Raw genomic sequence first — 15,762 nt, forward strand, 5'->3', positions numbered from 1 at the left:
AGACTCCCACATGCGCCTGACCGAGATCCACCCGGCATGCCCACCAGGGGGCGATGCTCTGCCCATCTGGGGCGTCGCTCTGTTGTGACCAGAGCCATTCTAGGGCCTGAGGCAGAGGCCATGGAGCCATCCTCAGCGCCCCGGCCAACTTTGCTCCAATGGAGCCTCGGCTGCCGGAGGGGAAGAGAGAGACGGAGGAAGGAGAGGGGGAGGGGTGGAGAAGCAGATGGGCGCTTCTCCTGTGTGCCCTGGCCTGGAATCGAACCCAGGACTCCTGCACGCCAGGCCAATGCTCTACCACTGAGCCAACCGGCCAGGGCCATTATTATTTTCACTTCTAGATTGGGAGAGACAGGTGAGTAACTCACCCAGCTCAGGACAGTGTAGGGTGAGGGCAGCCTTCTGAGTTCACTAACTGCCTGGGTTTTCATACCACCTGCGTCACTTACAAGATATTTGACATTGGGCAAGTTATTTCAGTTTCTGAGACTTCAGTTTTTCCATCTGTAAAATGAGGATCTAAGAGTCTTTTTTCTTACAAGGTTGATTTGAGAAATAAAGATAATACACATAAAGTGCTTAGCACACGGACTGGTATGTGATGATCTGCGAACATTGGACTGTGAAGAGGCTAGCCGGGGTGCGGCCGTGCATAAACGGGGGCACCACTAAACAGGGAGACGTGGGCTCTGTGCTCTGTGCTTTCCAAAGTGAAGGATGCGTGGTCTTTCAGCCGGCACAGCTGGTGGAAGGTGCTCCAGGGGGCCGATACGTAAAAGGAAAGGCACTGAGTTGAAAATCCGAGGTATGCTTGGGGGTGAGGGGTAGGGAGTAGTGCCCTGTGGCTGAAGGTCACATTTGCTGGCAAAGGATGGGAAAGCCCTTTTAGGGATGTGTGCAGGCAGGCTTCTGGCACAGGGCCCTTCCATGAACCTGAACCCCAAAGCCAAAGTTGAAGGTCTATCACAGGACCGCCATCAGGGTCAGGCAAGGCTGCAGGAAGGAAGCTCCCTTCCCTCCATCCTCCTGCCTTCTTTAGCAGCGGCCTCCTCCCAGGGCTCGGCCACTCCCAGCATCCAGCACACCCCCCCCCCCCAGCTGGTGGGGAGGCAGGCAGGAGGCTTTTCGCGGGGGCTGTGCCGGGTGGGCGGCTTTCCCAGAGAAAAAGCAAGGCAGGACTGAGTTGGCGCCAGCTCCCTCGTATATAGACATTGCTGGCTGGATGACCAGCCTGCCCCAGTCGACTTGAGCCTGAGGACGAACTCAGGCACTGTGTTCCTGTTCTGGGGGCCTTGGCACCACAGCCTAGGGTGTAGCATGTCTCAGAGAAAGGGCAGAGGGGCACCAGACATGCCCCGCGTGGGGCAGAGCCCCGTGAAGGCCAGGCCCAGGCTGCTAGCAGGCACCGATAGGGGGAGAAGCCGCTTGAGCAGGACGAGGCAGGACCTGTGGGCAGAGACCAGCTGGATCAGCCAAAGGCGGAGCAGAGCTGCCCCTGCCCGGAGAGGGCCCAGGACAAGGAGCCTGGCTCCAGGTGGGGTAAGGAAATACTGGCCCTGCAGGGGGAGCTGGGGAGGCAGTGTCTGGAGGGGCTGAGAGAGTTCACCTCCAACGGCAGAGCGTCATTCAGTGTTACCATCCCTGCCCTAAAGAGGGGGCACTGGCCCCTTCAACTCTGAGGCCCCACGCTTTGGTAGTTGGGATAAGCTGGTCTGAACCAGAGTGTGGCCGAGAGACCTGGCCCAACTCATTTCTCTCGAGGAAACTGAGGCTTTGGAGAAGTGATGTGAATTTCCCAAGGTCCAAGGGCAACACAACAGTCAATGACAGGGCCAGGTCCGCAGTCTGTGACTTGACCCGAATTGGTGTCCTTTCCTCTTTACCGCAGCTGCCTCTTCCTCTCAGGACCGGGCTGGGCCAGGGTGACCCTCACTGAGCAGGGCGCAGCTCTGGGCTCCCAGGGCACCCCGATAAACAGGACTCAGACTCGGGTGTGGTGGAAGCAGGGCCAGGAGGAGGCACAGTGGAGGGTTCAAGTGCAGGACTCTCAGGCTCCAAGCCACGCTTTGCCCGCCTGCTCCACCTGTCCCCAGGCCAGGCCTTCTCTCCGTTGCCTCAGCTGCAAGGCGGGGCAGGGCCAAGAGTGGAAAATCTGGGGTGATGCCCTTGGTCCCTGCTGTTCAGAGTGCTACCATTCTGGCAGAAGACTTTCTGAGTGATCTTTGTGATCTTTGAAGCCAGGGACAGACGGGGTTCCGGTCAGACTCACTCACCTGGGGTCCTCCGTGCAGAGCGACGCCAGTCCCCAGAACGCCGCCCGGGAGCGGAGCCGAGTGAGGATCCTGCGCCAGGCCTTCCTGGCCCTGCAGGCCGCGCTGCCTGCCGTGCCCCCCGACACCAAGCTCTCCAAGTTGGATGTGCTCGTGCTGGCCACCAGCTACATAGCCCACCTCACCCGCACGCTCGGCCATGAGTTGCCTGGCCCCGCCTGGCCACCCTTCCTGTGTGGACTCTGCTACCTGCACCCTCTCAAGGTAGGCCATGGGCCCCGGGCCTTGGGGAAGAGGGTTTGGGATGGAGGCTCCCTGACCACAGTGGGGAGTGGAGATTGGAAATGACTTCATGAGAATGTCGTTCCTTAGGAGCTGGGAAATTCATGAGGGCCCCAAGACTATGGGGTGCCTAGTGGCAGGGGAGAAAAAGGAGCAGGTGCCAGGGTGGACATCCGGGAAAGGAGGCCGCCCCTAGGAGAGTCCTGGACCCGAGGAGCAACATCCCACTGCGCAACGCCTTGGTGTCCTCTGGACTCCTGTCGCAGGGAAGGCCCCCTTCTGGGAGAACGAAAGTCTAAGAAAGCATCACTCTAGAAGTAACCAGGCCGGGGGGTGGGGGGGGGGCAGCACCACTTACCAACCAGGTGGGGGGGGCAGCACCACTTACCAACCAGGCGGGGGGGGGGGGGGGCAGCACCACTTACCAACCAGGCGGGGGGGGGCAGCACCACTTACCAACCAGGCGGGGGGGGGGGGGCAGCACCACTTACCAACCAGGCCCAGGCGGGGGGGGGGGGGGGGGGGGGCAGCACCACTTACCAACCAGGCCCAGGCGGGGGGGGGGGGGGCAGCACCACTTACCAACCAGGCGGGGGGGGGGGCAGCACCACTTACCAACCAGGCGGGGGGGGGGGGCAGCACCACTTACCAACCAGGCGGGGGGGGGGGCAGCACCACTTACCAACCAGGCGGGGGGGGGGGCAGCACCACTTACCAACCAGGCGGGGGGGGGGCAGCACCACTTACCAACCAGGCGGGGGGGGGGGGCAGCACCACTTACCAGACTGCAGCCACCTTTCCTGCCCCTCAGTTTCATTATACGTGAAAGGGAAGATAACACGAACCGACTTTTCTTCCAGGTATGAAATGAGATCGTGAATAAAAAGTATAACAATAAATCACCATCTCAATAACAGCTAACATTAGTTAGATGCTAAAGTTATGCCAGGAGCTGGGCTAAGTGCTTTAGTGCATTTTTATCTTTTATCTACACAAGAACCAAAGGAGGATTACCCCCACCCACCCACCCACTCAGCCACCAAGCAGGCCCAGGCCTGGCGTGTAAGTTGTTGGTTATAAAGGAAGAGCCATCTTTGCCCCCTGAGGGTAGCATTGTAATGGGGTCAACTTTATTTTTAGGGAGGATATTTTTCACCATCTGTCTCCCCTAAGCATCATAGTTTTGAAATGTCTTGAAACTTGAGGGGTTTTTTCCTTTCATGCAAATGTAACTAAACGGCCAGAATTGGAGACTAAATGGGGGCAACCTGGAAATGCTGACAGTGGCAGCTGGGGTTGCATGGCTGTTTCCTTAGCTGAGTAGTGGTAATTGGGGTAAGACCATTGCACAATGATGGAGAAAGACACTGAGGAATGAACAAGTGAGAGCCGGCGAGGTCTCGAGCTCTAGAGCTGAGAGTGGGGTCTTGGCCCGCAGCAGTACCCCCTCCACCCCTGAGGGGCAGGGCCTACCAAGAGGAGCTCAGACCTCAGGGCAAACTCAACTGGCGTTTTCCAAGGCTGCCCATGCTTCTCCTGGAAGGACAGACGACCTTGGGAGGTCCCCAGCTTAGAGGGTGTGGGCAGCACCGACATCTGTGGCCAGAGGCACGTGGGTGGGGGGCTGTGCAAGAGAAGGGGTCTGGACTATTCAGTGTCAGGAGTTTTTCCTTGCCTTCCCCGATCCCCACCCCCAGCCCTGGCTGCAATGAGCTCTTCCATCATCGCCCCTTCCATCACCTCCCTCCTCACTGTGGGGGCTCCTCTTGAGACCCTGGCTCCTTAGCTGGATGCTCAAGTGCTCCCTGCCAGGCTCGGGTGGTCAGGAGACTGTGTAGGGCCAGAAGGGGTGGAGAGCCAGGCCCCACTGTCAGCAGAGCAGTCATGGCAGGGGAGGGTCCCAGGAAGGGAGGGTCCCAGGGAGGGAGGGTCTCAAAGAGGGAGGGTTCCAGGGAAAGCGGGCTTTGGGGTGCCAAGGACTACGAGGGGCTGCGGCAGTGAGCACGGCTCACTTCCCATCTCCATGTCTTGCAGAAGTGGCCGATGCGATCTCGTCTCTATGCTGGAGGTGCTGGAGGCCTGGGGTGCTCTGGCCTTGACTCCCCCACAGCCACCACCACAGCCTCCACCTCGGGCCAAAGGACCAAGGAGACAGAGGCCAGGCCCCAAGTGTCTGGAGAGGCAGACATTCTCCTCCCCATCACACTACTCTCACCATCTCTTGGTGACAAATGATCATCACACTCACCCTTTTCTCCTAGACTGCGACTCAAGCTCAGAGACCTGGATTCTCTGCCAGGCCCTCCCTGTCTTCTGATTCTTACCCATTTGGATCTGAATCAGCTCCCAGGTTCCAGCCTGCAGACCAGACAAAGCCACAGCATGACCGTGATGGAGAGCACTCAGGAGCACCAGGGCGTACCTCCTCACCTTGGCAGCCAGGGGGTGACTCCCCGGTGCCTCTTCCATGGCACCAACAAGGGAAACGAGAGAGGAAGGGGTTTGATTGGGTTAGAAATTGAGTCAGGGCACCACCCATTGCTTTCCCCACCACCGCAGGGGCTGGTGATGGACAGTCAAAGGTCAGACAGGCTCTTGGTAGCTGTGAGTGTGAACAGAACTGGGCTGGGGTCGCATAACCAGAGGGGAACTCAAGAAGGGAACATGTGTTGTTACTTTACCACGACATGCTTACTGACGTCCAAGAGGCAGGGGGGAATTTCGGAAGCTTGTCTCTGCATCATGGTCTCTCCAGCTGACCCTCATTACAACATTTTCTCCCTCTCTGGGCCCTGCAAACTTCCGCTCCTTTCTTGATATGAGTTATATTGACAGACTGAGTCATAAAGCTTATACTGTTTACATTCCAGTTTCCAGAGACACTCTTAGTCCCCACTGCCTAGTCTGAGATCTTATCCCAGAGGTAGCTCTACCTTAACTGAACCAGGCAGTGCCTTAAGGCCTTGCATAAGAAGAATATTGATCAATTTAATTACATTCTTGAAGAACCTTAGAAGAAGAATGTGTATGTTTTCCAGGAGATGATAATTACTGTCTTCTCTTTCCATTAGGTTAGAAACCTCACCTCCAGGAAAAACAAGGTCTGGGTTCAGTGGGTTCCTTGTATGATTTTGGCCTAAGATCTCACTGGCTCTGGAGTTATTTCTATAATCTGTCTACAAGTGACCTCTCTAGGGTCAGCTGGAGGTGCTGGCGTTTTCTTAGACTGCCCATGCTCCTCCTAGAGCACAGACACGGTCCCCACAGACACTGCCCACCCAGGCTCTCCTATGGCCTGCCATGGGGTGCCAGAAATCCGATAGGGTTCTAGTGGAATTTATTTCTGGTCCTAAAGAAATAATTCGAGGACTAATCACAGAGTCTGCATACATTGGAAGTCATCTTCCAGACCGGGTGTAGCTACAGATCAGGTGCCTGAAATCCAGACGGAGAAGGAACCACTTTTTTGTTGAACTTCAGTGACTCAGAGTGGGAGGGGATGTGCCAACACAAGAGTCCCAACAGGGCAGCCTTAGCCAGCAGTGCCACCACAAGAGTAAAAGGTTTGGCACAGGCAGGGAGTGGCAGGGCAGGGGGAGGGGCGGTTACTGGTGTGATGAGTTGCTATTCCTCCACAGGGCCGGCCAGGGCAGCAGGGGAAAGGGGGCTGAAGGGGTGACTCAGCAAGTTGGGGTGGAGGCAGGAAAGGAGACACAGAACGTCCTATCCACAGCTGCTTGGTATGTGGGAGAGCAGCTGGACTGTGGCTAGGAGCCATGGGGAGAAGGCCTTGGCCAAGGCTGAACTCGTAAATCTACCAGGTCTCTGCCGAGGGGCCTGGAGAGCTTGCACAGAGCTGCTTCTGGGCAGCTGGATGGGGCCCGGCAGGGGCAGGGACCAGGTGTGGGTGGGCACGAGCACAGTGCTCTTCACAGGACCATAAAAGTCCAGCTCGAGTGTTCTATTTTTTTTTTTTTTTTTGTATTTTTCTGAAGCTGGAAACGGGGAGAGACAGTCAGACAGACTCCCGCATGCGCCCGACCGGGATCCACCCGGCATGCCCACCAGGGGCGCTGCTCTGCCCACCAGGGGGGGATGCTCTGCCCCTCCGGGGCGTTGCTCTGCCGCGACCAGAGCCACTCTAGCGCCTGGGGCAGAGGCCAAGGAGCCATCCCCAGTGCCCGGGCCATCCTTGCTCCAATGGAGCCTTGGCTGTGGGAGGGGAAGAGAGAGACAGAGAGGAAGGAGGGGGTGGGGGTGGAGAAGCAAATGGGCGCTTCTCCTCTGTGCCATGGCCGGGAATCGAACCCGGGTCCCCCGCACGCCAGGCCGACGCTCTACTGCTGAGCCAACCGGCCAGGGCCTCGAGTGTTCTATTTTTAAAGCCAATGAGCAGTCTTTCTGGTTGAGTTTGAGGGTGATAGGAAGAGGAACAGATGAAATTTCTGCCAAGCTGGTGGCACACAATCTTTTTCTGGGGATGAAACTGGGAAAGCTGGCTTTGGGTGTGCATGGGAGGGTTCCCCCTAGAGCACGGGGCTTCTCCTGATAACTGAGAAGACTCTGGTTTGGAGCTTGTCCTGCCCAGCTCAGACTCAAGCGTGTACCCTCGGGGTTGGCCACGTCACCCTGGTAGGGACGACAAGAGGGCAAAAGAAAGACAAAGCTGGTGGATGTTTAAGGAAGGGCAAGTGCCATCACTGAGGCTTTTTCCAGGCAAAGCTGTCTCCCTTAGTGCCCAGACAGTCTCATGGGGTCCAAAAGCCACCCTCTCTAGCCGGACAGCACCCAGCACAGTCAGGACAGGGAGCAAAAGGGCTGCGAAGGCACAGGTCGAGCCAAGGGAAGGACCAAGGAATGAGCAAGAATAACAGGAGGAAGTATCAACTTGGAGACTTGGATCCACAAATGAACCAGAGCCAGGAGGAACCCCCTTTGCCTCTGCAGCACAAGAACCAGCACCTGCTCACTGAGAGACCTTTTTCCCACCGGGGCTGGCAGTATGAGGTGGACAAGAGCAGTTGGACGCAGCTGAGACTCGGGCCCAAAGACAGCTTTTATTCCCTAGGAACAGGGGTAAGTGGGAAAGAGGTTCCAAAAGGGAACAGGAGCACAGGTGACAAAATGACACCAAGGTGGCCCTTCAGGAGTCAGAAGGATGTCTGGCCCCTGTGGTTATTCTGTACAGCCTGGCCCATCCCCAGTGCCCCAGGACCCACTTGAGGTGGGGGGCAGTGATGGAGAAGACAGCTTCCCAGAGCTGGATGTGTGTGCTCTTTCTAATGAGCCATGAAACTAAGGGCAGCTGTAAAACTATGGCCAGTGGGCCAAATCCAGTCTCCCCCAACCTGTTTTTGTAAATAGGTTTTTATTGGAATAAAGTCAAACCCATTTGTATATATATCACCTATGGCTGCTTCCTGATACCACGGCAGAGTTGAATAGCTGCGACAAACTGTAAAGCCTAAAATATTCATGGAAAAAGTTTGCTCACCCTGCTCTAGATCAGAGATACTCACAGTGACGGCCTGGAACCCTGGGAGGGTCCCTGAAACCCTGTAGTGCTCTAACTGGCTGAAACTATTTTCATAATGCAAGATGCTATTTGGCATTTTTCACTTATTCTTTCATGAGCGTAACAGAATTTTCCAGAAGCCATACAACATATTCTATTGCAACAGTAGATGGGTTGTAGAAGCAGATTTAAGAATCCAGCTGTCTGTTACAACAAACATGGATGTTTGCAAAAATGTAGAACAATGCCACTCTTCTCATGAACTATTTTCCAATGTGGAAAGCAATTATTTTTCATAAAAATGTTATATATGTTTGCATAAAGTGAGTTAATTGATGTTATTTTTAAATAAATATTCTTTAAATTTCTCTATTTTAATTCTTAATATGGTGACTATTAATAGAAATAATTCCCAAAGGCAAAAGCTCTTCAGAGTCCTACCTTTTTTCTTTTTCTTTTTTTTTTAAATTTTTTTCTTTACAGAGACAGAGAGAGAGAGTCAGTCAGAGAGAGGGATAGACAGGGACAGACAGACAGGAACAGAGAGATGAGAAGCATCAATCATTAGTTTTTTGTTGCGCGTTGCAACACCTTAGTTGTTCATTGATTGCTTTTTCATATGTGCCTTGACCACGGGCCTCCAGCAGACTGAGTAACCCCTTGCTTGAGCCAGTGACCTTGGGCTCAAGCTGGTGAGCTTTTGCTCAAACCAGATGAGCCCACGCTCAAGCTGGCAACCTCGAGGTCTTGAACCTGGGTCCTCTGCATCCCAGTCCGACGCTCTATCCACTGCGCCACCGCCTGGTCAGGCTTTTTTATTTTTCTTAAGTGAGAAGTGGAGAGGCAGAGGGACAGACTCCTGTATGTGCCCCAACCAGGATCCAACAGGCAAGCCCCCTACAGAGCGATGCTCTGCCTATCTGGGGCCATTGCTTTGTTGCTCAACAACCAAGCTATTTTAGCGCCTGAGATGAGGCCATGGAGCCATCCACCTGGGGTCAACTGGCTCCAACCAGGCCAGGCTGTGTGGGAGAAAGAGACAGAGAGAAAGGAGAAGGGGAAGGGTGGAGGAGCAGATGGTTGCTTCTCCTCTGCGCCCTGACTGAGAATTGAACCCGAGACATCCACACACTGGGCAGATGCTTTATCACTGAGCAACCGGCCAGAGCCAGTCCTTCTTTTTAAAGACTGTCAAGGGGTCCTGAGAACAAAGGTTTTAGAATTTTTGCTGTAGAGTAAATTGGTGATGGTCAAGGAAAGATCCTACCTCACCCCACGATCCTGTGTGTGACAGCTCTACCCTCTGCCTGGGGCAGACGCAGTGAATTAGTTTTGGTCTTTAAGAGACAAGGGGAAGGCCCTGGCTGGTTGGCTTAGTGGTAGAGCGTCAGCCTGGCCTGCAGGAGTACCGGGTTTGATTCCCGGCCAGGACACACAGGAGAAGCGCCCATCTGCTTCTCCACCCCTCTCCCTCTCCTTCCTCTCTGTCTCTCTCTTCCCCTCCCGCAGCCAAGGCTCCATTGGAGCAAAAGTTTGCCCGGGTGCTCAGGATGGCTCTGTGGCCTCTGCCTCAGGCGCTAGAATGGCTCTGGTCGCAACAGAGCGACACCCCAGATGGGCAGAGCATCGTCCCCTGGCGGGCGTGCCCGGTGGATCCCGGTTGGGCGCATGCGGGAGTCTGTCTGACTGTCTCCCCGTTTCTGGCTTCGGAAAAATAAAAAATAAATAAAAACAAAAGAGACAAGGGGCTTAGGGTCAGCCAGAGTGCCTGGCAGAGAGTGGACAAAAGCCTGAGTCCTGAGGGCAGTCTCCTGGAGGATGAAGGTAGAGCTGCTCCCCTGGTGGACCGGGCCTCCTTGTCTCTGCTGCCGTTCAGCATCCCATTACTCATCTTCTCTGGAAACATCCTGCTGTCCACACTGAGGTCCTGGGGACACACAGAGCCAGGGCCCAAGGCGGGGTGAACAGGAAGCAGAGGGCTGGGGAAGGAACTCATGTACGAAAGGTCAAAGACCCGGCTCTGACCCCAGCTGGAAGGGAGGGCAGCATGAGGGGGAGAGGAGGAAAGGCCAGCACGCTGTGGCCTCTGTGCGCTCAGACCCTTCCGCCCCCCACGCCCACGCTCCCCTGCGGGAAGGAGCCGGCTCAGCTGCTGCAGGATGGTCCAGGCTCAGGCAGTAATCAGAGGAAGAGGTGCTGGGTGGGGGAGAAAGCGAAGGGATGGAAGGGAACCCGTATGGTCCGGGGTCTCTGGGAAGGGAAGGAAGGGGGCAGTCTGGATAACGTGGGTGTTACCTGGCTGTAGCCTCTGCAGTGAAGTCGCTTCTGACGGGACACGGGCAGGAGGGCCAGGAGTCTTGGCAACACTGGGTAAAGGGTCCCAGGGTTCAGGGTCTGGCCCGGGTTCCTCCTGAAGGCCAAGAAGCCTCGGAGTCTCTTACCAATGCACACCCAGCAAGCATTCAACTACAGGACCCTGTGCCCTAACCTCCAAAAGGACTGTCATAGTCCCTGCTTCGATGATGACAACCCCAGGAGTAAATATCTATCTCTTCTTGTTAGGGTCTGGGTTTCCCACTCTTTCTGCCCCTGACTGGCTGGCTGCTGGAGGTGTGGGCCCAAGGTAGGGGCATGGGAAACATGTGAATGGGCATTTCCCTTCTGGGGGGGGCTTGCCTTTGGAGGCTCATGTTGAGAGAAGACCTTTCCACCCCAACACAAGGCATCAGCTGCTGAAAAGTGAAACAAAGGATAAGGAACAGCCTCAACTGCTGAGGGCAGGAGCAGCAGGATTCTGAGTACTTGAGAGATGGAAGAGCTGACCACTAGCTATCGGTGAGATATTAATGGGGATGGAAGCAGGAACTAAGGACCAATGCCTTTGACTAAGCTGAGAGGTTATGAAGGGGCAAAGATAACAGGTTTTTTCTAACCTTAAAATAAATTATAAAAAATTATGATCTAGTCACCAAAATAGACGCAGTCCTCTACATTAAGGATTCTGGAAAGAAAAAAATAGTTGAGTAAATCAGGCTAGCCCAAATGATAATAATTTCCTAAAGGCTTCAGGGGGTCAAAAGCTCTGGGTTGGGTCCAAGTTGGATGGAAATGGATTCAGTGCCACACATTCCAGAATCCATAGCTAACGGCACAGTGGGTGGCAGAGCCCCTGGAGCTCCGGAGTTCTGGTGGAAATACAGGTACCTTCAGTCTTTAACAATGCAAACTTTGAATAGGGCTTGTAGAGGAAGCCACTTCATCATTGATGCATCCAAGACAAGTGAATATAAAAGTGTTAGCTCAACCCTGGCGGATAGCTCAGTTGATTAAAGCTTTGTCCTGAACTGTAGAGGTTGCTGGTTCAATCTCCAATCAGGGCACATGTAGGAACAGATTGGTGTTTCTCTCTCTCTAAAGTAAATTAAAAAAAACTTTTTTTCAAAAACTGTCTAGATCCAATCGGCTTTGAGAAGAAATACAGGAGCATAAACCAGAATTTGAAGCAAAGCTAAGCTACAACCACTGACGTGTGGGCACGTGCCAAGCATGCCAGGAAGGGCTACATCTCACTGCAAGAAGCCATTGGTCCCAACACTGGGCAGGCTGCCAGGTGTGGGATGTGCCAATCAACAAAACTCTTCTCCCTTCTCACACCAAGGCTGGTTGAATGTGCCTCACATACACGGTTGTAATACTCCACCAACTGGCCAAGAAAGCGAGACTCCCTTTGGGCCAGCCTCACCAAGTGCCTATTGGCAACAACACGCCACTCCCTCTTATTTCCACTGACATAAGGCAGACCAGGACAGACCTATTCTGCTTTTGGAAGGTTGTCATAAAAAACACATTATTGACCCAGATAGGTGGACTCCTTACACAGTATTATAAATTGAATATTTATTTGTGCCTTGGAAAAGTGTAATTCTACATGGGGGGGGGGTATTACTAAAAACTTGTAAAATCCAGGCTGTATTTTGATAACTATGTGATTCAGGATTAATAGATTTTCATGATGGGGTTCTTGTTATCTATGAGCTATGAAGGTGGGTACTCAGGGAGAAGACTGAATAGCATTTTTTGAAAGATCTTGACATCGCAAATCCTCTGAAAAACCAACTGTTAGGAACACTAGCAGTGAAGTGATAGGGAGTGTTATTAATGCCATGCTTATTTAGGACCCAGAAAGGAAAAGGGCTGGTCTTCTGCATATTAAGAGAAGCCAGAGCCATCAGCAGCTGCTTAGAAACAGTAAAAGGCCTGTCAGTTGTTATGTGTTGGTCCTTCTACAGCCCTATTAAGGAGAAACATGTTCTTTCCAGCTTAAAAAGACACAGAGATTGGCAGGCTTTCTGCCGAACCACCTTTATTGGAGGCGTTTGTAAAAAGCATTGCAAGGAGCCTGCCCAGGTGGTGGCACAGTAGATAGAGCGTTGGACTGGGACGCGGAGGACCCGAGTTCCAGACCCCGAGGTTGCCAGCTTGAGCGCGGGAGCATCTGATGTGAGCAAGGCTCACCAGCTTGAGTCCAAGGTCACTGGCTTGAGCAACGGGTCACTTGGTCTGCTGTAGCCCCCCAATCAAGGCACATATGAGAAATCAATCAATGAACAACTAAGGAACCGCAACAAAGAATTTATGTTTCTCATTTCTCTCCCTTCCTGTCTGTCTGTCCCTCTCTCTGACTATCTCTGTCTCTGCCAAAAAAAAGCATTGCAAGGATGATCTTTGTGCAAGGTCAAAGGTGTAATTGTTCAAAAGCTGCCCACAAAGGCTAAATTGACAAAGCATCTATGTTAAAATATCCCCTCTGGCTTTAGCAGAATCTTCTCCATTTAAATGTATATCCCCAATCAGGGAGATCATCTAATTTGAAACAAGTCCTGGCTCTTGTTAAACTGCAAAATTGTGTGCACAGGGGCCATGCTAATCTTCTCTATATTCTTTTGATTTTAGTATATGTGTCGCTGACGTGAGCACCTAAACTGCAAAATTGTAAAAGAAGATGGTTCTGATTCTTTTTTTATTGATTTTATTGGTGTGACATTGTTTAATAAAATTATATAGGCTTCAGGTATATACAATTCTATAATGCATCATTTGTATATTATATTGTATGGTCACTACCTGTTGGGCAGATAAAATATATTATGCTCACTTTGTTAAAGATGGCATTGCCCAGGTGAAATTAATGTGTGTCTCTGTGGGCAGGCAGGATCTTTGTAGCCTGTAGCCTGGGGCTTGGTTTTGGGATTAAGCCTTTCCCACCCTTTTTGATGTGGGGTGGTACAATCCCATCATGCCTCAGAGAAGTGACTTTGTATTAGAGACTTCCCTATTTTGTATATTGGATTAAAGGTTGTGAAGCTACACTATAAAATGGGGATGGAGCGGGAGCTTGCGCTCTTGGTTCCTGGGATGGTTAGAGGAGAGAACAGAGCAGAGAGCAGAAGGAGGCCACGTGGAGTAGGCCAGGAGAAGCAGCCAAGATGGCGGAGTGCTGAGTGAGATGCCAGTTTGTGTAGAGTTTGTATCTGGGATAAGGAAGGAGATGGGGAACTGAGGAGAATAAGGCTGGTGAGCTAGAAACCTTTGATTCTAGGAAACTCGGATAAGTCAGTGGCTTTGTGAGCACTGAATGTGAGTGGGTTTTGGAGCCCAGTGTATGTTTTTACTTGGCCGCCAGGTGCAAGCTAGGATTAAAGACTATGGCCCACCAGTTTTTGGCTCCATTGTTTCTTTACCGACTGTCCGAATCCAATGCGAACGTGCAAGGGCTGGGCTGCTCTGATGGTGACCCTGGCCGTGGCTTCTGGCTTTACACTACCCCAAGTCAGGTCTCCTTCCAAGATGGCTCTAATCTTTTATTTTTGAGAGAGAGAGAGAGAGAGGAAGGGAGAGAAATGAGAAGCATCAACTTGTAGTTGTGGCACCTTTAGTTCTTTGTTGATTGCTTCTCATACATACTTTGACCAGGGGGCTCTACCCAAGCCAGTGACAACTTGCTCAAGCTAGTGGCCGTTGGGCTCAAGCCAGGGATCATAGGATCATGTCAATGATCCTGCACTCAAGCTGGCAACCCTGGGGTTTCAAAACTGGGATCTCAGCATCCCAGGTCAACACTCTATCCACTGTGCCTCCCACCAGTCAGGCAAGATCTCGCTAATCTTTTTTTTTTTTTTGAGAGACAGAGAGGCAGGGAAAGAGAGAGACAGAAACATAGAGATGTTCCTTTATGTACCCTGATTGAGGAATCAAACTGGCAACTTTTGTGCGCCAGAATGACTCTCCAAACAGAGCTATCAGGCCAGGGCTTGATTTTTAGAGTAACAAAGAGAGGAAGGAAGAGAGAGAGGAGGGGGAAGGGAAGTATTCATTTGTTGTTCCACTCAGTCATGCATTCTTTGGTTGCTGACTGGGACAGAATCCACAACCTTGTCATTTCAGGATGATGCTCTTAACTGACTGAGCAACCTGCCAGGGCAAGATGGCTCTAATCTTGATAGAAAGGTATCACATCCTTAGCCTTTATTCCTTCCCAACTTAATGTGGTCCTGGATGATCATCTTGTTATCTAGGGCAATAATTACTTATCATAAAGAGCTTTCATTCAATTGGTTGCTCAGTTATGGCAAGTATGTAAGTTATGAAAGGAATTTCTCCAGAGATATTCTAAACAAACATGAAGAAACGAAGCAGGACAGAGAAAGCATGAGTTTGTAAAACCTACCAGATTGACTGCTGAAGAAATCACCTGCCTTTAGGATTCTTGCGTGAATGACATATTTTCTATGAAAAATTGTTGAACTTCCATTTCTGACAATATGGTGGACTGAATGTGCAGAGAAATCTTCCTGATATAGAACACTCAAAAGTGATGGATAAAATATTAAAAATACATTGTTAAGTGCATTGTTGGGCTGGCAGAAAGATAAGGGAAAGGAATGATAGAAAGGATTTTTTTTTAAAAAAGCATAAAACCAAAGATGGTAAGCCAGCATGGAGGCTAGTGTTGTCTTGGCAATCTCTGCAGATTTTCTGGCCCCAAGGCCAGAGTCTTAACAGACCAAATTTGGGGACCAGAGGCAAAGCCTGAGACCTATACAAAACAGGATTTTGAGTCAGAGACTCTCTCCTAAGGCTGGGATCCCCAAAAAGCAACACCATCAGTCTGTAAAAGAGAGTTAAGGAGACCTGTCCAAAAAAATTATGGGAGTGGAAGTAGGGTATCTCAGAGATTTCTAAGCCCTTAAATTTTAGTGGGCAGAAAAGGAAAAAATTTCAAGTGGTCTTGATTTAGTAGTATTGCTAGGCACAAGCAAGTACAATTCTTCTCTGGAAGAAGATGCTTTAAATATAGGCTTTGAAGAATTCCTATAGTTAAAATTCTAATAAACTTTAAAATTCACAGCAAACAATTGAAGAATCAGAAGGAATAAGATTTATACTTGCAGTGACTGCAGATATTGTCATTTTTAGGTACAAAATACACATTAAATATGTTTAGTATATTTAGAGAAATAAAGAGTAAGAAAAAAAGAAATGAAGAATAATTTGAAAAGACAAGGTAGGAGCAAGAGTTGCCAAACATGACAAATAGAATGGGAGAAAAAAAATACAATTTCTAGAAATTAAAAATATTTTCATTACAAACCCAGTAAATGCTTAGAAAAATATTTTTAAAAAAACAGAACTAGA

General features: G+C 51.3%; 1 protein-coding gene and 1 non-coding gene across 2 annotated transcripts; one reads left to right on the forward strand and one right to left on the reverse strand.

Moving 5' to 3' along the window:
• Positions 1 to 1,317: 1,317 nt before the first annotated feature.
• TCF23 (transcription factor 23) lies at positions 1,318 to 4,787 on the forward strand. Its single transcript, XM_066264715.1, has 3 exons — positions 1,318 to 1,539; positions 2,292 to 2,534; positions 4,587 to 4,787. Exons 1-3 carry the CDS (start codon positions 1,318 to 1,320, stop codon positions 4,785 to 4,787), a joined length of 666 nt encoding a protein of 221 aa, XP_066120812.1.
• Positions 4,788 to 12,936: 8,149 nt separating this feature from the next.
• LOC136332773 (U6 spliceosomal RNA) lies at positions 12,937 to 13,044 on the reverse strand. Its single transcript, XR_010730913.1, has one exon. It is a non-coding gene; the product is annotated as a U6 spliceosomal RNA (small nuclear RNA).
• Between the last annotated feature and the right edge of the window lie 2,718 nt (positions 13,045 to 15,762).

Source organism: Saccopteryx bilineata, chromosome 3 (assembly GCF_036850765.1).
Source record: "Saccopteryx bilineata isolate mSacBil1 chromosome 3, mSacBil1_pri_phased_curated, whole genome shotgun sequence".
Taxonomy (NCBI): domain Eukaryota; kingdom Metazoa; phylum Chordata; class Mammalia; order Chiroptera; family Emballonuridae; genus Saccopteryx; species Saccopteryx bilineata.